Source organism: Protopterus annectens, chromosome 1.part1, assembly GCF_019279795.1.
Source record: "Protopterus annectens isolate FY-2018-M chromosome 1.part1, PAN1.0, whole genome shotgun sequence".
Classification (NCBI taxonomy): Eukaryota; Metazoa; Chordata; order Ceratodontiformes; family Protopteridae; genus Protopterus; species Protopterus annectens.
Genome location: NC_056726.1, coordinates 1,882,807,568 through 1,882,828,651, shown reverse-complemented (window position 1 = coordinate 1,882,828,651; position 21,084 = coordinate 1,882,807,568). Strand labels below are relative to the sequence as shown.

Below are 21,084 nucleotides of genomic sequence, written 5' to 3'. Positions count from 1 at the left end.
TTCTTATTACTTCTTAACTGGATCTCTTTTTCTTTTATTTCTATCCTGTTTTTAAACCCCACTTTCATTTTATCCCACTCACTAGCTATAACTTCTGGAGTACTTTCTATCTTCCTTAAATTCTGGATAACTTCCACTACCTACTCCTTAAATTCCTGTCTTTTCAACAAGTAGCTGGGGAAGTGCCAGTGTCTCATCTTTATTTCATTATTCTGCATTTTTATCTTGGTAATCACTGGCACATGATTTGAAACAAGTTATTGGATGTGTATCAAAGTTCTCAATTAAATGGACATATTCCTGTGAAATATAATTTCTGTCAAGTCTGGCCCAGTTATTGTACCTTGGGAAATATGTAAATTTTCTCCAAGTTCCTACTACTGAATTCATGCCTTTCATACCAAACACTTTCATAAATTTCTATAGAAACTAACTCCTTTTGTTATACTTTCCCTTGTAGCCGCCCCCCGCCATACAAACTCATTGTTGAAAATAAAATTCCAGTCTTCACTTATAAATACTATTTCTTGCTGAGAATGATTATTTCTCCTAAAATTATTTAGCTCCGTTGTAGCAGTTTTAGGTGGAATACATGCCAGTGCAATCCTCATCTCTTGCCAGTAATCTCTTACTAGTACAAATCTGCCATTATCATTTTTATCCCCCTCTTCTATCACTACTAGAGCTCCTCTAGCAATTAAAGTAATCCTCTTTTCATCTGTTTCTGGTATTCTGTAGAATATACATCCTGAAATCCTTTCTTTATCAAATTCACATGCTCCGTTCTTTCCACGGGTGTCGCCTGTAGCACTGCTATTTGCATTCTGCATCTCCTAATATAATTAGGCATTATTTCTTAATTGTCTATACATGTAAAACCATTCCCAGTCCACGATAACATGGAAAGTGTCGTCATTATTCCCACCTATTATATATGGGAGGTTTTTTTAAATGCCTACTTCCAGCTTGTGAAACATGCATCCACTAATGTTCGGAGGGTTAAGCCTTTATACAGTTTTTTTCTTATCATCACCATTGGAAACTGTGGCACATTATACAAGACTTTTTGTTTTAATAAAAAACATTAAACAAAAACCAAACACACCCCAGAACACCCCTATAACCTGTTAATACAGACACACATAACTAGGAATATTTTCAAATAATGATGTTTAGCCCTCCAAATATCAACATTTGTGCCAACAGACAGAGGCTAACACAGGCCATAATTAACCTGAAATTGAAGTTATCCATGCTAAGATATGTTATTGCCCATGCTTCTACTTAGACTAGTTGGTGTCTGTTCGCTTTTTGTCTTTTCTGCCCACTCCCAAGATGAGAAAACTACTTGCATACTTTCAGAAATCATTAACGTGTGGTGTTGAAGAAACCAATGTTCTTACTGTTCTATCATCAGCTTGCCTCCAAAGAAAAGTAAGAAGAAAAATGTAGGCCTCGTTTGCAGCCTGAAAGACAAGCTGAAACATTTTTTGCTAAAGGACAACTTTTCTTTATAGTCAGTGTTCTTGTTATTTACTTGTTTCTACTTAAAACTGCTGTATGCCATCTCTTTCTAGCTTAAGTGAACTGTTAAATGAAAATAATTTACAACCTGGTCAGGGTAACTAAGTAGTGTCATTTGACTCCTGTCTTTATATATATATATATATATATATATATATATATATATATATATAAAATATATCTATATATATATATATATATATATATATATATATATATATATATATATAAAATATATCTATCTATATATATATATATATATATATATATATATATATATATATAAAATTCTGTTTGTCAAACTTAGTTGCTCTGTTAGAGGGCTGTCGTTGTTGTCATACTTAAGAGTTTGACTAACTGTGTACCCATCCATGAAATTTTGATTATTTTCTTTATACATAAGATTGTGTTGTGATGAAGTGATGGTTTCATCTTGCCAGGTTGGTTGAGGTAGTATTGTATAGGCTGGATTTGACCAGAAACAATACTATACACAGAAACTGAAATATCTTTGAAAGTGGGTAGATTCCAGTTAATACAACCTCGCCCCATTTGCATCTAAAGGTGACAGAAAGGAAGAGCATCTTTGTCACCTGTACATTGCCTTTCAGTCATGCAACTTTTTCTGCCAAATATGAGAATTAGGGTCTGATTGGCGGACTTGGTCAGAAGGTGTTAGTATGGAGGTGGAGGAGTGGGACATGGAATAAAGTGTTGTTGAAGAGGAATTAAAAATGATTCTGTGATTTTTTTCACAGGGTACAAGGAATCTGAATTTAACTGGACTACATACTTGAAAACTTGCAAGGCCCAGGCAGCACCCAAAAATCTTTTTAAAAGCTTAAATACGGTAAGCACTAAACATTATAACGATGTGTGGTTTCAAGTGCAGCGGCTATCATTTTTGAATAGACATTGATGATAAATATTATATAAGTTGCAAGAAGATTTTTTCAATAACTTTACTGTTAAGATGTGAGCTTTTTTGTATAAGTGACCAGAGATGTAGGAAGGCATTTTTGTACCTTGAGCAGCATACTTGTTTTTCTTCCTGTCATTGTAAGTGATTGCAAAGACGCTTGCCTCATGACAGCTTAACATTTTTCAAACATTCGTTATGTGCTTAATAGCTAAAAACTGCAAGAAAAACCTAGCCAACTAGAGTTTTCACTGTGTGATACCTTCAACCTCTTATATGCATACGACCCCTTAAGGGCGTCAAGTGTTTCAGCTATGTGCCTTCTGAATGTCCATGACTTTTTACTTTTTTTTTTAAAGTTTTTATGTATACATTCAGGCCAGTAAAACCAAACCCTACTAGCTGCGTGACATGCATGTTTCTGCCTTCTTATGACCTCGTCAGTACAGCATAAAATTCATTATTTAGCTATACTTCAAACAGGATCAGATTGCAGAATAGTTTGTGTGTTGTACCTTTAAGAAGCATTTCCAAGGACAGCACTTGCATATAAATTGCAAGCATGTGCTAGCTTCAGTGCCATTTTTAAGAGCGCATCCAGAGTATGAGCATGTATGAGTGTGATAGCTAGTTTGTTTATAAGTTTATCTAAGTTAAAGTTATTAAGCCTCAATCCTGATGTGTTTGTACATAATAAACTGCTTGAACAGAACCCACATATGTTCATCTGTTTTATCCCAACCAGACAAGCGACATGGTGTCAGAACTGGGATTCCAGAGATGCTTTTCAGAGCTAATAGGCTCATAGGTTAGTACTAGGCTAACTGCCCTTGCGAGCTATTTTAAGCCTAGCCAATTATCCTTTATGAAACTCAAACCCTGCACCTTGTGTTTATAAGGCAAACAACTTAACCATTAGGCCACCCTCCCAACCCCCTAGATAGATGCAGATTTAACAGTGAAGGTAAACAAAGTAAACTGAGTACAAAGGCCAGAAATGAACCAAAGGTATAATGAAAACTTGCATGAAGATTTATTTTATAAAAAAGATAAAACGGAGCATTGCAAGGGCACAGAATGCATTATTATGTAAACGGGAGGCACAAAAAGTTTGTTAATTATACAACATATTTAAAATTAAGATATCTGATAAAATGATTATCAGAAAAGCACATAAAGGGTTTGGAATTACCTCGTAATTGCCAAACAAGCATGTTTAAAGTAAAATGAGCATGTTTATTGAAAACGAGCCGAAGAAAAGTATAATGGGCATGAAAAGAGATTAAACAAGCAAAACAAATATAATAAAAAGGGCACATTAAGCATAAATAAAGCAAGGTGACTTCATGTTTTTTGGCAAATTGCTGTGTTTTGGCATAAACTACTATTTTGCATTGATTGAAGCTATTCAGGGTATAACTAGAGTTATTCAAAGTATCGCAAAGTGTGTAAAAGTGCTTACAGTGCATGTTTATTACTGTGCATTTATTCCAGAGAGTTTGTGTGTGTACAAAGTGCAACTATTTCGTAAAGTGCAGTCAAAAATACAGCCATTTCGAAAAGTTTCTTAGGCTGGGTGTGTCTATTCACAGAGTGCCACCATTACAGAGTTATTTAGCAAAGTCAGCCATTTTGGGAAAATTTGTGTGCTGTGTACTGTTTATTTGCAAAGTGCAATTACTTCAAAATGTTTCTTACTCTGAGCTTCTTCTGCCCAGTTTATTCGAGCAATGCAGTTATTTTGAAATGTTTCTTACAATGATAAGAGGTGATTTCTTACAGTACAGTGATTTCAAAAGTATTCTTGTGCCCAAGAAACAGTTAAGAGGCTTGTTGTGCTATTGGGCATAGTTACAAGTACTGGCATAAATTTTTGGCATATATACATATATATATATATATATATATATATATATATATATATATATATATATATATATATATATATGTGTGTGTGTGTGTGTGTGTGTTCGTGCATATTTGCAAAGGTATTCACTGGTATTTGTTAATATGGCAGAGGCATTTTGCAGACCAGGTCCACTTGTATTGATCAGAATATTGCAGAAAATTGTAGAATATTTGAGCAAGAGTGCAATATTTTTATACAAGCATTGTATTCTCACAAAGATGCATGCAACAGGGCATTCCGTTTGTTAAACCTAGCTGGGTCAGAGGCAAGTGAAAGAGAGCATTCATTTGTGTAAACACTAGCAGTATATGAAGGAGAAGGGGAAAACCGTTGTATTGTTGTACAGGCAGAATCAAGGGAAGAGCCCAAGTGTTTGAAATGCAAATTCAGGGAAATGTGCAACCCCCAGACAAATGTTGCATTAGAGAGGCATTTGTTTTACAGAAGAAATCAAAAGCCAGGAGAAACTTTTGCAGCTTATATTATTGACCTGAGAAACAAAGCTAAAATGTGTAGGTTTGGTGATTTCAAAGATGAGTTAATAAAGGACAGGCTTGTGTGTGGTATTAATAGTGGTGCAGTGAGAAATATTTTGCTTTGTGACACTGATTTAATGCAGAGGAAAGCTATTGAGATTTGTCAAATCCATGAAGTTACAGAAAGGCACACAAGTATGCTTGCAAGTGACAAGATCATGGTTTCAGCAGGCTCCAGAGCAAATGTTGACAGCATACAAAATGTGTCTAGTAGAAGCAGGCCTAAGTACATGGCAGCTGTAACCTCTGTGGGTGTGGCAGGTAAAACACTTAGTTTTCCAGCAAGTTCTAAGAATATTTCAGTGAAAAGGACGTGCTCAGTGCAGTACAGGGGTGAGTCAACAAAACCCAAATCAAGCTTTATTGTTAATTGTCTCAATTGTGGTGCCAAGCATGAGTCTGAAAGAGAAAGGTACTCAGCAGTTGGTCAGCAATGCCACAAGTGTAAAAAAACTGGAACCATTTTCAAAAGTTTTCCAAATCAAGTAAACCTCACACAGTTATAAAGAAGGGTCACTTAGAAAAAACAAGTTGATCATATAGAGAGCTGCAACCCTACTTTTTGTGTAGATGGTGTATCAGTAATTGGTGAAAAGGTTGATGCAGTACAATGACGTGTTTTGTACTGTCCAGATCAATGGTAAAAACATCCAGTTCAAGTAGACACTGTTTCAAAGTGTAATGTTATGTCAGCAGACACATTTGTTAATGTGTGAGCTGGTGAGTATCTTAATGTGGCCAGTTGTGTAAAACTTGTTGCTTATGGAGGTGAAGAAATTCATACCGAAGGCTCAGTAGTGCTTTCATGTTGTGTGGCTAGGTACTGCTATAGCTTACTGTTCTATGTAGTCCGAAGACCTGTGCAGTCATTATTGGGTCTTAGAGACAGCTTGAGAATGAATTTGCTTTCTTTTACCAAAGAAGTTCATCATATAAGCACATGTACCAGTTCCAGCATCAGTGAAGTTATTTTTCTCAGAGTATGCTGATGTTTTCGATGACAGGTTAGGCAAACTTCCAGTTGTGTATTCTATGAAGTTAGATTCAGAGATCAGTCCAGTGCTCAGACCAGCAAGAAGAGTTCTGATAGTTATGCTGAATAAAGTCAAAGCTCAGTTGGATAAAATGGTGCAGCAAGGTGTAATTTGTCCAGTTACAGAACCTGCTTGAATGGGTGTCGTCCATGGTAGCAGCCCACAAAAACAGCTTAGATGAAATCAGAATATGCATTGACCCAAGAAATTTGAACAAAGCATTAAAGAGACCACATCATCCTATCTGCACAGTCAAAGTCACAGCCCTAATACCGATGCCACTGTTATTTCTGTCTTGGATGCAAAAAGTTCATTTTGGCAAGTGATGCTTGATCGCAAATCTTCATTATTGACTACATTTAGTACACCATTTAGAAGATGTAGATTCCTCAGGTTGCCATTTGGAATAAATTCTGCAAGTGAAGTCTTTCAGCGTGCAATAGAAAACGTTTTTCAGGTTATCCTTGTGCCGTAATAGTAGATGATTTATTGGTTGGAGACAGTGGTGAAGCAGAGCATAACAGAAACCTTAAGAAAGTTCTATACAGAGCACATGCAGTGAACTTGAAGCTCAATCCTCTGAAGTGCAAATTCAGACTACCAGAAGTTACATATGTAGGTCGTTTATTTACTAGCACTGGCCTGTGACCAGACCCGTCCAAGCAAGCAGCCGTTCTTGAGATGCCAGCACTGGATAATGTTCAAGCTCTACATCATTTTTTTGATATGGTCAACTATTTAGGTAAGTTTATACCAGACTTCACTGAGCTGACAGCACCTTTGAGAGAGCTAACTCACAAAAATGTTACATGGTCTTGGTTGGAACAGCACCATAGAGCATTTGAAAACCTTATCCAGAAAATTGCCATCCCACCTACATTAAGATACTATGATGTCAATAAACCAGCAACTCTTTCCTGTGATGCTTCAAAATTTGGTCTTGGCGCAGTTATTATTCAAGAGCGCAGACAAGTAGCCCATGCATCTAGAACTCTTACCCAAACTGAAATGCAATATGCTCAAGTTGAGAAAGAACTTTTGGCAATAGTATTTGCACGTTCAAAGTTTCATGATTATATTTATGGTCAAGCTATTCAATTGAAACTGATCACCAACCTGTAGCACTATTTTAAAGAAGCCTATGCATTCAGCTCCAGCGAGATTGCCAATAATGATGCTCAAATTGCATAAGTACAACTTCAAAATGGTCTGTACAAAAGGCAAACTTCTTTATCTGCCTGATTGTTTATCCAGATCACCCAGAAATACAACGGGACAGCTTAATGCAGCAAATTCATTTATTTATTTATTTCCAGTTTGATAACCTGGGAAGTCCACTGGGCCCGAAAGTCCGTTTTCAGTGGAGGCCCGGGGAGGAAAGCTCCATATTACAAACACATTGCACACTTAAAGCTCCATATTCCTAAACACATTGCACACTTAAACAATTTACAAACAAGTAAAAATAAAATTTTTTATACACTTGTATTGTTAGCATAGAAGAAAAAATATACATAGATATGAAATGCAAATGAAGTAAATCAGAGGAGAAGTGTAGGAAAAAGAAGGTGCAAAGAATTAAAGGAGAAGAGTTGCCAGGAGGAGGATAAGAAAGAACAGTTAGACAAAGATTCATTTTATGTTTGTGGTGAAAGATACATCTTATGGAAATGGTAAAAGATACAGTTGCAAGAATAGGCGTATAGGCAGTGGGGAGTTGAAGATATAAAAGGAATTTACATAGAGTTTATACAGGGGGAAAGAAGATAAAGAAGTAGAGGATGGGGAGCTGAAGAAAGAGTTGGAAGAAGAGGGGCAGGACGGAGAATATTGAAACCGGGATGTAATAGGATCTAGATAGGAAGTATACAATTACATTTCCAGTTTTAGGAGAGGCGAGACTGGAGTTGAGATTTGAATTGTTCATGGCTTGTAGTGATTCTTAGCAGGGGAGGAAGCAAGTTCCATTTTTTGCTATAGTATAAGAAAGTAGAAGGTGGCCAAGGGGTCATTTAGGTTTATGTACTGAAAGAAGATTTTGGTGGCCTGATCTTAGGGCCTGAGATGAGTGTAGAAAGGCAAGATAGTGCAGGGCAAGCAGTGGGTTTAAAAATTAGTTTGTATGCAGTAGTAAGTTGGAGGTAGTCAAGATGATTAGGGAGTTCTAGCCATTGAAGACTATGGAGGGAGATGCAATGGTGTGTAGAATGAGTAGAGTTAGTAGCGAATTTGGCAATTTTTGTTGAAGCAACTTTCAAGTTTTGAGGAGATAGAAGCTGTGAGGTTGATTAGAAGAGGAGCACCATAGAGAAGGTAGAAGGAAGGTAGAGGCGAGTGTTTGTCTTGTAGCTAATGATAGAAAGTTAGCGTTTCTATAAAGCATACCGAGCTTCTGATGGGTTTTTTTTTATGTTTAGTTGAATATAAGTATTAAATTTCAGGTGTTCATTAATGGTAACACCAAGTAATTTGGCACAACTAACAACTTCTATTGAGGAGTGGGAGAGGCTGGTGATCTTGAAAGAGGACTTATCAAGTGGGAGTGCTTTTGAGGGGGAGAAGAGAATGATATGGAATTTATTGGCATTAAGGGAGAGATGGTTTTGAAGCATCCAATTCTCTGTAGTTGTGAAGGCCATTTGGGTCTTGGCCTGGAGCTCGGGAAGGCTAGAGGCTGAGCAGACTAAAGTGGAGTCGTCTGCATATTGCACTATTTGAGAATGAGGAATTGCAGAGTGAAAATCATTGATGAAGACATTAAAGAGCGTAGGTCCGAGAATAGAACCCTGTGGAACTCCGGTAGGGGTAGGTAGGAAGGTAGAGGTACCCGTTTGCCATTTCACAGCTTGGGATCTATCTGAGAGATAACTTTTGAACCAAGAAAGGGAATCAAGGGAGAGATTGAGGTTAGAAAGGTGGTTAAGAAGGAGTGTATGGGATACAGTGTCGAATGCCTTGGAAAGGTCAAGAAGGACAGTGGAGACAATATCTCCAGAATCACGGGCATGGGTGACAATGGCTAAGAAGGAGAGGAAAGCAGTAATGGTACTGTGGCCAGGACGGAAACCGTGTTGAGTAGGGGTGAGGAGATGGTTATTTAGGAGGTGGGACATGAGTTGCAGGTGGATACATTTTTCAAGGACTTTTGAAATTGGGGAAAGAATGGCTATTGGGTGGAAGTTAGACATGCTATTATTTTTGCCTCGTTTATGAAGGGGCAGAATGTAGGCTGCTCACCATAGTTTGGGAACATAAGATTCCTGGATGGATCTATTGATGAGAATGCTGATGGGTATGGCGATGCCATCTGCTGCGAGCTTGAGAAAGAGTGATAGGATATTGTCGGGGGTATTGGAGCATGGCTTGAGTTTGGAAAGAAGTTTTTTGATACAGGTGGTTGACACAGGTTTTAGATAAAAAGTGGGAGGGGGTTTAGGGGAGCAGGAGTGGGGAGAGGAAGGGGAAGAAGGTTTAGGGGTAGGGCAGGAGGTGGCTTTGGAGAAGGTTTTGGTAAGTTCAGCTATGGAGCTGGTAAAGAAGGAGTTAAAAAGGGTTGCTTTGTCTGTGTCTGTCTTATTGTTGTCAGGACAAGGATTGGATTTAGTACCAGGGTGTAAGAGGGAGTTGATGGAATTCCAGAATTTTTTGGGAATTTTTGAGAGGGTAGACTGTAGTTTGGTGTAGTACAATTTTTTATCTTTTGTGATAAGTTTTTTGGTGAGATTGCGGAGTTGCTTAAATTGAAGGAATGTAGCTGAGTGTTTATTTTTATTGTAGAGTTTCCATGTTTTGTCCCTTTGTAGCATGAGAGTTTTAGTGTCCTTCGTTAACCAAGGGGCAGAGTTGTATTTTATTTGTTTTGTTCGAGGTGGGCCTTGGGAGTTTAGGATTTTCAGGAAGGTAGTATTGAAGACTTCTAAGGCTTCATCTAGAGGAAGAGTTTTTAGGGTATCCCAATTTGTTAGTTTAAGGGTTTCAGAGAATATTGAAGGGTTGAAATTAGTGAGGTTACGAGTGTGGGCATATTGGTTTTGGTGAGGGAGGTGTTGGGCAGCTCGGTGAATAAAGGCTGGAAGATGATCACTTATTGAGTCAGGTAGTATACCAGAGTCAGAGATATTATTAGGGTGGCTGACTAAGATCCAGTCCAGGATGGACCCTGGGGGGTTATTTTTGTTAGGTCTGGTAATGTTGTTTATTAGTTGAGTAAAATTATAAAGACTGATATAAAGAGTGGGAGTATTGTTATTAATTTTATTCCAGTCAATGTTGACATCACCTAGAATGTAAGTCTCAAGTTTGATGTTGTTTGAGGCCCATAAGAGAATATTCTCTAGGGTGGAAGTGTTGTCACCAGGGGCAATATAGATGGCTATAATACAGATACTTTTAAAGTTGTTCATTTTGAGGATTCTTATGATTAGTTTGGCATTATTAAACTGAGGAATGGGATTCTGGTAAGGGCAGAGATTCAGCAGGCAGTTGTAGATTAAGGCTACACGGTATAATCTCAGAGTTAGTAGTTTGTGGTTTTAGCCAGGTTTCTGTGACTCCTACTATGTCAGGTGCAGTGTGATTTAGCCATGCATGGAAATTTATTTTGTTATTTATACTCCGGGTATTAATGGTAATGAACATAAGGTATTTATAGCTGTTTCTAATAGAGGAGGTAGTGGGAGAGAGATTGTTACTGGGTGTTGGCCCAGGGTTGGGGTGGATGTCACCTGCTAGAGCAAGCCAAGAAAAGGGAGAGAGGAGGAGAAACTTTGGATTGTGACATAAAGTAAGAGGGAGATGCAGTTTTGATTTGATAGCTGGAGGTTTTAAATAAACTGTATGGAGTTTTAATTTAAAATAATGAAATGGGTTTGGTTGAAGTAGGGAGGGGGATATTAAATAAAAGTGGAATGTCAAAGTGTGGGGAAGGGAGAGAGTGGAGGTGGAGGGGAGGGGGAAAGAGGAGGGTAGTTTGGTAGAGGAATAGGAGGTTGCATTATAGAGAGTTATTTGGAGGAGAATACATGTAAAAGAGGTGAGATGATGTGGAAGAGACATGGATGAATACAGTAGGATAGATTTTAGAAGAGGAGGTAAAGTAAGTGGGGAGAGTTTGGAGATGTAAGGTAGCAAAGTATATGTGTCAGGTAAGGGATAGAGAGGGGGAGGGGTACTTAATTGAATTGCAGCTAGGAGGGGAGGGGCAAAGAGATGGGATAGGCTGAGGGGAAATGGGGAGGAGATTCAGGCGACTATAAAGGTAGATGCACTGGGGGTGGGTGGAATTTGGGGGTAGGGTAGGGGAGCGGAGTGAGCCCGTAGGGTGAACAGAGCAGGTAGAGCCACTGAAGGAGAGAGCCCAAAGAAAAACTATCAGTGGAGAGCTGACTTGGTAAGGAAAGTTTGGGGATGGGTAGAAGGTAAAGGCCTAAGCAGTAGGGATAGTAGACAGAGAAATGTAAGTGAATTGGAGTACAGGTGGAAGGAAAGAAAAAGATGTAGGGGCAGCAGTTCTACAATTATATAAAAACTGCAAGTCTAAGGGAAGAGTTTTGAGTCAGTGGGGTAAGACAAATAGAAGGGTGCCACCTAGTGGACAAAAGTTATATAGTAAGGAGTAACTTCTTCTGAAAAGTAGAAGGGCTGGGAAAGTACAAGTACAAGCGGGAAGGGGTTATGTTTAAAGAACAGAGGGCACAAGAGGAGAGGGCAAGCAAGAATGTAAGGAAAGGCTTTGGCTGCTGGTTGACCTAGCTAGGGAGTGTATAAAAAATAACCTGGAGTATCTGAACAGAACTAGCTTAAAATATCCTGGAGTATCTAAACATAACTAGCTTTAGAACAGTCAGTTGTATTAGGAATACATACTTTCTTATGTTTTACTTTTCTTCTTAGAGGGACTGTTGCACAGGGAGGTTAAGGTTCAGTTCCTCAGTTTAGGTAATGGACAGTAGAAGATATGGTGGGTGAAGGACGTTGGTCAACAGCGACAGGGCAGTCTCCCACTGGAGGACAATACAGGCAGGTTGGACAGCTGGGTAAATAAAAGTGGAGAGAAACAAGAAGTAAAATAAACAGAAAATTAGGCACACTAAGTAGAAATACTAGGCACTGATATTCATAACTTAGGCAATATATCACTGTTCTACATAAACAATATAGCAAAAGACAATGTAAAAAAAAATTCCAGTAGAATAGTCAGTAAATAGATTTGGTACACTCAGAATAATGTCATACAATCGCAGCAATACCACTCTGTAAGTGGAGAAGTACAATTTGCATTTAACAGAGACTAAGGTAAGGAGCAAAGAATGTTGTTTGGGTGCAGGCAAAAGTTAGCATAAATATAGGTAGAAAAACATGGGCGCCAAATTAACATGGTTTATTTAAAGTCAAAAGTATTTCAATTGAAGCAATTAGTACAAATAAACAGTACAAATCAGAATGAGACATTTATAAACTGCAGGAGTGCACATTTCAACAGCAAATATCCTAAAACAAGATCGCCAAGACGCTATATTAGCTAGGGGGTTGTTAACGTACACGAAAGCAGCAGTGCAGCATCACTAAATAGTTCTAAATGTTTGTCAATACAGTATACTCAACAGTATTTTACGGTAAAAATAGGGGGTAGGGCTAGTATTCTGCCTCGCTATAGCAGTTTAAATCAAAGTATTTATTCTATATTGGTTAATTCAGGAGTAATCTTCAATAGCAGTAAAGTATAGGGCTAGTATTCAGCCTCGCTCTTCATATAAGGCATTAGTGGTTTAAGTAGAGCGCTTACTTGATAAGGATGGCAGCGGAGACTCAAGCCGCTATTCACAATACAGTATATCCGTTCCAAGAGCGGGAACGCAAACCCAGGTATCTGTAGCTGTTGACAATTCCTAAGTTCACTTACACCAAAATTTTGACTTTGATGTCATGGAAGTGCATAATTTTTCTACCACGATACTTGATGAGCTAAGAAATTATGCAAAGACTGATCTAGTTTTGCAAAGCTCAGCCACTTCATCAGTGTAGGATGGCCCTTGAAGCAATCTGATGTACCGCCTGAAGTGCATATTTATTTTTTTTACAGAGCTGAAATGTTGATGGAAGATGGCATTATTTTCAAAAGCCCTAAAATTGTTGTTCATGTTTCCTAACAACATGAAAATATCCATATTTTACATTGTGGTCACCCAGGTTCCGAATCTACCAAAAGAAGGATGAGAGAACTAGTATTTTGGCCTTCTCTAGCAAAAGACATTGATAAAGTACTTTCTTCTGGTTCAGTTTGCAGTAGTACTAAGCCACATTTGCAAAAAGAACCACTTCATCTAAGTCAAGTTCCTGAACTACCTTGGTCAACAGTAGCCACTGATATATTCGAGTGGAACAGTCAGCATTACTTAGTGTTTGTAGACTCTTATTCAAACTGGTTTGAGATTGATTTACTACCTAACCTAACGTCCACTGCTGTTATCACAAAGTTGAAGTGTCATTTCTCAGTCCCTGGGAGTCCACAGAAGCTTATATCTGACAGTGGTACCCAATTTACCAGTCAGTTGTTTCAGAAAGTTGCAAAAGAATGTGACTTTGTGGGTATTCTGGACTACTAGTAATGTGTACAATCAAATGGACTAGCTGAACATGCAGTACACAGTGTAAAGCAATTACTAGGGAAGTCAAAGCGTGATAATACCTATGGCTTTTTGAACTTAATCAATCTCAGAAACATACCCCGTGACCATATACTTGGCTTGCCTGCTCAGAGACTTCTATCTAGGCAAACTAGAACAACCATGCCTATCAGTTCCAGTTTGTTGAGACCTAAAGCTAACAAAAAAAAAAAAAAAAAAAGGAACAATCAAAGCCCAACTATTCAGAAAGCTTTCTTTCCAGAAGTCCAGCTGTGATAAATCCAGCAGATTTGTTCATCCACTGAAAGGAGGAGAGACAGTGAGGATACAAACGGCGAAAAGTTTCGACCTGATTGGTCAAGTAACAGGTATATGTGCCAAGCCGAGATCCTACTTTGTAGAATCTGAGGGTATGGCATACAGGAGAAATTGCAGACATATTCTTCCTGTATCAGAATCGATATCGCAGCATTGTTCCTGTGATACAGACTCTAGATCTCACAGCAGCCCAGACAATGTTCCTGTTGCAGAACGTGTCTTAACTCCGACTTCTGTTCGTGACGTCCCCAAAGCTGAACATTCAGCAGAGACGGTCCCATTTGCTAGACCAGTTCGAATTTGTATGTCACACGATTTGGTTGTATTTCTAGACCTAGTGTGAAATACACAGCAACCTGCACATAATTTTCTGTATGTATTTAGTTCTGTATAATTGCATATCAAAGAATTATTTTGTATCAATTGCATGTCAATTGGTGTCATCAGTAACACGACTCATTTTTCAAAGAGGAAGGATGTAGAATAGTGTTTGTGTTGTACCTTTAAGAAGTGTTTCCAAGGACAGCACGTGCATATAAATAGCAAGCACATACTAGCTTCAGTGCCATTTTGAGAGCGCATCCAGAGTATGAGCATGTATGAGTGTGATACCTAGTTTGTTTATAAGTTTATCTAAGTTAAAGTTAAGCCTCAATACTGATGTGTTTGTACATAATAAAGCTGCTTGAAATGAACCCACAGATGTTCTTCTGTTTTATCGTGACCAGACGAGCGACGCTGATGATGTCAATTTTTATTCATTCCTCAACAAATGGGTTCAGATCCAGCACTCGGATCTGACTCTTGCTGCTTTTTTTTTTTTTTTTTTTTTTTTTTTTTACAGCTTGTGGCTACTGGAACACTCGAGCGCCTCACTTACTCATAATGCTTTAACCCCCTAACATACCTCAGATCAAGTTTGCCGCCTTTGCGCACAGACGTGGTCACTGACAGCTCTAGAGCTTTAGTGTGGCTTTGTGAGTTATATTGTTTTTTTGCTTTTTCTTTTATATTTTGGCTATATTCTAATTACCTCCCTTATCGGTGTATTCTTGGCTTACCATAGTGGGTAGTTTTTCCCTTTCTTTACCATTGTGGTAATCTTTATTACCATTGTTTATAATCCACTTTCCTTTCCTTAAAAATAAATAAATAAATAAATAACCAGTTTTTGTTTATCTTATTGTTGATTCTTTTCTTCCTTGAAAAATGTCTGAAAAATCTTCGGATTTCAAAAAGTGTAAGGATTGTGGGCATAAAATACATTTAGTTGATATACATAGTTCATGTGTGTATTGTTTAGGCCCATAACATTTTAAAACAGTTTGCAATATTTATAAGGTCTTTAATCCACCAGCCTTAGTGGATAGGAAGAATTAATTGATCTTAAGAATTGTTACCGTCTGAATTTTCTTTATCTTCATCTGGCGCTCATCCCTCCTGGAAATTGGAAATGAGTCCAGAAAATGTTCAATGGACCCTTCTGGATCCTCTACTTCTAGTTCGGATCTAACCTTTGAATGTTCTCCAAAAATGACCATGCGACTGGATCCAAATTCCACAGATCCAAAAACAAATCCTTGGATCTGACCTCATCTGACAAAAGATCTGTGTCATCTAATCCGACACCCTTGGATCTGAAACATTTACCTTGGACCTGGTATGTATCCTGTTTGGACCCTGGTCCTTCTACACTGCCATTTCTATTGTTAGAGAGATATCAATATTCAAGATCTCCTTCAGTTGCCTTGTCCTCTCATTCTTTCAAGAGCCCGATGAAGGCTGACATGGATAGGATAATGAGGAAGTTTCATTTGGCACAGATTCAGATGGGAGTTCTCCTGGGTCCTACCTCTTCAGGTCCGGAGCCCTCTAATAGTACTACACCGCCAATCTCTACTTCTCTGATCCAACCAAATTTCAGAGCCCTTGGATCCGAGTCTTCCGGGTCTATCTGTGTCAGATCCAAAGATTGTCATATCTTTGGCTATGATACATTCTCTGAGTGCACTGGCTCAGAGTATGCCGGAGATAGATGACTCTTACAGTCGTACCGTCATCATATCTGAGGTGTTAAAGTGGACTCTGAAGTTCTTGGAGCTGTCTGTACCCCTTGGAATCTCTGCATTAGGCAGTTCAGCTGCAACTTTTGCCTTGGGTCGACTGCCTTCAAGTCATAGGGAGATGATGGTCTGGAAGTGCGTCTTCTTTGCTCTGTCTGCCTCCTCCTCCTCGGAGTGCTTTGCCTTTGAGGTGGTGCACTGTGCGTTCTCTGCTTCTGGAGATCAGATGTCTCTACCTTCTTTGGATCCTCACATGTATCTTTGTGCCTTGAGCCTCATCATTCTACTCCACAGGGACAGCCAGCCAAAAGTCTCCAGAATACCCAGCAGGGTATTCTTAGTTTTTCTGATACTTCTCCAGAACATCCCACCAAAGAAGCCCCTAGGAAGAGAAGGTACAAGAGGAGGCATTTAGACTCTCCTCAAGAGTCTTTCACTGAATATACCAATTTTTGATGAGGGGGAAGGGTCCTCAAGATCACCACCTTATCAGGTTTCCTTTGGAGACACCCTGAAAATCCTAAAGCAAAGGGTTAGTTGGTCTACTGATAACCCTTCCCAGGAGGAATCAGTATTCCTGGAAGCCCCAGGGTTTGGCCCATGTACCTCCTGGGTGACTCTGTCTGTTGATAAGCTCATCAGTTTGATCTCCAAGCAGGAGTGGAAGGAACTTGACTCTGTTGAACCAATCCCCAAGAGACCAGTCAGGATTTTGGATCTTGGCACCACTGAAAGGAAGAGAGTTTTGGAGCAAGGGAGTAGATAGATGTCATGGTGGTGACCATGAAGAGAGAATTTGCAGAACAGAGTTCAACAGTCCATCTCCCTAACAGAAAGTCCATGGCATTGGACAGATTTGAGAAGAGTGTATATGCTTCAGTGACCCGTACACTCAGGTTGCTGAATTATTTGACACCACTTTACTAGATTGCAGAGGGATTTGATTAATAAATTCTACAAATCCCTTTCTGGCACCAGTACTACCAAGGCAGAGAATTATTTTGCCTCACAGTTGGCTACCTTACAATCAATCACAAATTCATCCATGAGGCTCATTTCACATACAAGTGAAGGTACCTCAAAGGCAGCAGGTTCTGGCATTTTCATTAGGAGGCATGCCTGGATGTGCTTGTGATTTTGCAGAGCCCGTTAAGTCCTCCTTTGTCAATACATCCTTTGATGGAAGTTCTTTGTTTGGCCGTAATGCAAAAGACACACTGTTTAGGTGTAAGCAAGATGGGTAAGACCCTGTCTGCAGTTGGCGTATGTTTTTTGACCCCTCAAATAATCTTCTTTAGGAATCAATGAGGTTGTTGAAAGATGTGGTTTAGAAAGTCATAGGGTCCTTTCCAAGATCCATGTGGAAATAGTTCCTCCAGGATCAGAGGGGGGGACTCTAATGGAAGATGCTGCCAGCATGGCATAGGAGGCCTGTAGAACCAGGGTTCTAAAGATTACTTCTCTGACCGACCCTATCAGCTCTCCTAAAAGAAGGCCCAATTGTCCACCTCTGGAGGGAAACGAGCATCATCTGTCCCTGCACCAGAGAGCCTGGCATCTTCTGACAAAAGCGCAACACTATGTACTCCAGATTTGCTCTCTTCTAGGGACTACCATCAATCACAACAGATCTCAGCTAGAACCATCTCAGACATTAGACTTCATAGGGGCTTTGTCCACCATATTATCAGCACACTCTCCAGATTCATAAACATTGATGATGAGGCAGATGCACGCATCACCAAGGCAAGCTTTGCATTTGGATGGCTGCTGGAGTCAGTCTGGGAGAGGAGAGGCAAGAAAACTGTCCACAAGGCTGAAGGTGTACGAGACAGTCGTACTGCCCATACTATTGTATGCCTGTGAGACATTGACTGTGTAAGAGCATCATACCAAAAAGCTGAATCGCTTTCATATGAACTGCTTAAGAAGCCTGCTGAAAATTACATGACAGGACAAAGTTCCAGATACAGTTGTGCTCTCTCAAGCTGGACTGCCAAGTATCTACACCCTGCTGAGGAGAGTCCAAGTCAGGTGGGCAGGCCACCTTGTACATATGCCAGACGCATGCCTACCCAAAAGACTGTTCAATGGTGAACTTGCGAGAAGGAAACGCACACAAGGTGGGTAGGAAAAAGTAATTTAAGGACACATGGAAAGTCTCTCTGAAGAGCTGTGGCATTGATCCAGACTCCTGTGATACTCTAGTGCAAGACCGTACCGTCTGGAGAAGCTGCATCAGCAAAGGCGCTACTTCCTACGAGCAGAACAGGACTGCAGAAGAAGTTTGAGCTGCATAAATCCATAGCCATATCTTTGCCAACCAACTTAACAGACCATTTGTGCCTGACGTGCGGCAGAGCTTACCAAGCTCGCGTCGGACTGATCAGCCACAGCCGGACACACCATACTCAGTCAACCTCGTCGATGTGATGTCTTTGGTCATCATCGACATTGACAGAAGAACAACAATCAGTGACAGCCTCTCTTCCCTTGCCAAGGGTTCAAGCTATTTGATTTCAAGTCAAGTAGAATTCTGAATTATCTTTTTATCAGCTCAATTGATTCTGAAAGCCTTGGGGTCAGTGTCTGCTGCCATAGTTTTAGTTCCACTAGTAAGATACCATATGAGAATTCTTCAGTGGCCCTTGGCAACTCAATGGTCCATTCCACACCAACCTTTGTCCACACAGATCAGAATAGCTTAGGCATGCCAAAAGTACCTTTTGTGGTAGATTTGATCAAATCAAGTATTACAAGGCCATGCCTTCATTCTTCATCAACCCAAAGCCACAGTGACCATGGACACTCCTGAAATAGAGTAGGAGGCACTTCTTGGGAAAGACGGTCCAAGGCACATGGTCCCATGAATAGGCCAAGTTGCATATCACTATCCTGGAAATGAGAGCAGTATTCCTGGCATTGCAAGCCTTTCAAGACTCCCTCCACTCTGGAAATCTTGCTATTTAGATGGACAAAATGTCAGTGGTATGGTACATCAACAATCAAGGAGGAACCAGAACTTACCCTTGTGTCGAGAAGCTGTGTGTGTGTGTGTGTGTGTGTGTGTGTGTGTGTGTGTGTGTGTGTGTGTGTGTGTGTGTGTGTGTGTGTGTGGCAATGGGCAATCTCATCCAACCAATTTCTGATACAATGCATATTCCAGGGAAATGCAGCGTGATAGCAGACAGTTTGTGGAGGTCCATTTTGTTGCCTCACAAGTGGTCTCTCAACATGAGAGTTGTGGAGAAGATATTCAGCCAGTGAGGCCAACCTTGCTGCGACCTCTTTGCATCTCCCCTCAACTACAAGTACAGCCAATTCTTTGCCCTGATCCCGTGACAGAGGGAGTCACCGAGTGATGCTCTTCTTCCAGTTGCCCCCCCCCATCTCCTCTATGCTTATCCTCAACCCCTCTAATCCCCAGATTTCTCCAGAACGCACCTCGATTGAAGGGAAAAATTATCCTCGTTGTCTCTTATTGGCCTCATCAGATGTGGTTCCTCTTTTTTTGGCTTCCTCTAATTCATCCTCCATGGATTCTGAATCCAACATCAGATGACCTGCCTAACCCGACAGATATCATTCACCCGAACATTTCAGGCATAAAACTGACTGCATGGTTTCTTCACTTCCATTGATAGCTTGAAAACCCAGGCTCTCCTCCCCTGTCCATCACATTCTTTTATCTTCTGATAGTTTCCACTAGGAAGATTTACAGAAGTAAGTGGAAAATATTTTGTTTTTTAGGTACAACAGAAAGACATTGACCCTCTTCCAACACCTGTGCATATAGTTCTTGAGTTTTTAGCTATAATTTTTAATGAAGGGGCTAGCTTCTCGACTATTGAACTGCAAAAAGCTGCCATTTCTAATTTTCATATAGGAGTTAATTCCACTTTAGCTTTTTCAAAAAAATTTAAGTCCTTTTTAAGGGGTACCTTTCTTCTGAGACCCCTTTTTAAATATCCAACTCCACCATGAGTTTTGAATTTAGTTTTACAAGCCTTAACTCAGCCTCCATTTGAACCATCAGCAAAGTGTGAACTAAAATTTGTAACCTGGAAAACTATATTTTTGGTAGCTGTAACCTCTGTATGAAGAGTCTGAATTTCAAGCCTTATTTTCTAAACATCCTTGTTTAATTTTCCATAAAGATAGGGTAGTATTACAAACCAACACATTTTTTCTTCCTAAGGTGGTGTCAGAATCTAACATCAATCAATCTACTAATCTTTCAGTTTTCTTTCCAAATTTCATGAACAAAGGAGAGTACTTGGTACATGTTACATTTGTTGGATGTTCACAGACAGTTATGTTTCTGTTTACACAGAACAAATAATTTAAGAAAAACAGACTAATTGCTTCTTTTGCAGAATCAAAAATTGAGAAAACCAGTTAGAAAAATAATTTAGCCAAATGGTTAACAGATTGCATTTCCTTGTCTATAACAAATTGGGTTTGTCTTTGTCAAAACCTTTAAAAGCCCATTCCACCAGGTCCATGACAACTTAATCAGTATTTTTATCCAGGTCTTCCATGGACAATGTCTGTGCAGCTGCAACTTGGGCTGATCCTCATACCTTTATTACTCATTACAAGTTGGATCTGGTCTTGAGAGGGAGAGCAGCCTTCATCTCAAAAGTGCTCAGGAATATCCTTCCTTAGAGTCCTTTCGGGGATTCAGGTACCTGTGGACTCCATCCCATTTGTTGAGGAATGAATGAAAATTGACAACATTGGATAAAGAGGTTATGTACTTACCATAGATATCCATCTGTGTTGTCCATTTTCATTCTTCCTCAACTCCCTCCAACCCCCTGCAATTTAGCTATGACTCCTGGATGAACGAGATGGTTATAAGGGAACCAATGTTCCTTCTTTTGAGCTCAAGGCAATGCTTCCTCATGCTAGTGTTCCTGTGAAACTATAAGGCCAGCAAACAAGATCTGAGGTATGTTATGATGTTAAGAGCATTATGGGTAAGGGAGGAGCTCAGGAGTTCCAGTAGCCATGGACTGTAAAACAACAGTCAAGTTGAATCTGAACCTATTTGTTGAGAACAATGAAAATGGACAACACAGATGGAATGTTATGGTGAGTACATAACTTCTATGTCTTTACACCCAGCCGATGTCCATAACCATTAAGGTGTC

At 39.6% G+C, this 21,084-nt stretch overlaps 1 protein-coding gene across 1 annotated transcript in view; it reads left to right on the top strand.

Moving 5' to 3' along the window:
- The window catches only part of LOC122812929 (lethal(3)malignant brain tumor-like protein 4), a 2,410,392-nt gene that overhangs the window by 947,579 nt on the left and 1,441,729 nt on the right, over positions 1 to 21,084 (top strand). The window contains exon 10 of the mRNA XM_044084994.1: positions 2,283 to 2,374. Coding sequence (XP_043940929.1) covers positions 2,283 to 2,374 — 92 coding nt within the window. The remainder of the gene's footprint in view (positions 1 to 2,282; positions 2,375 to 21,084) is intronic.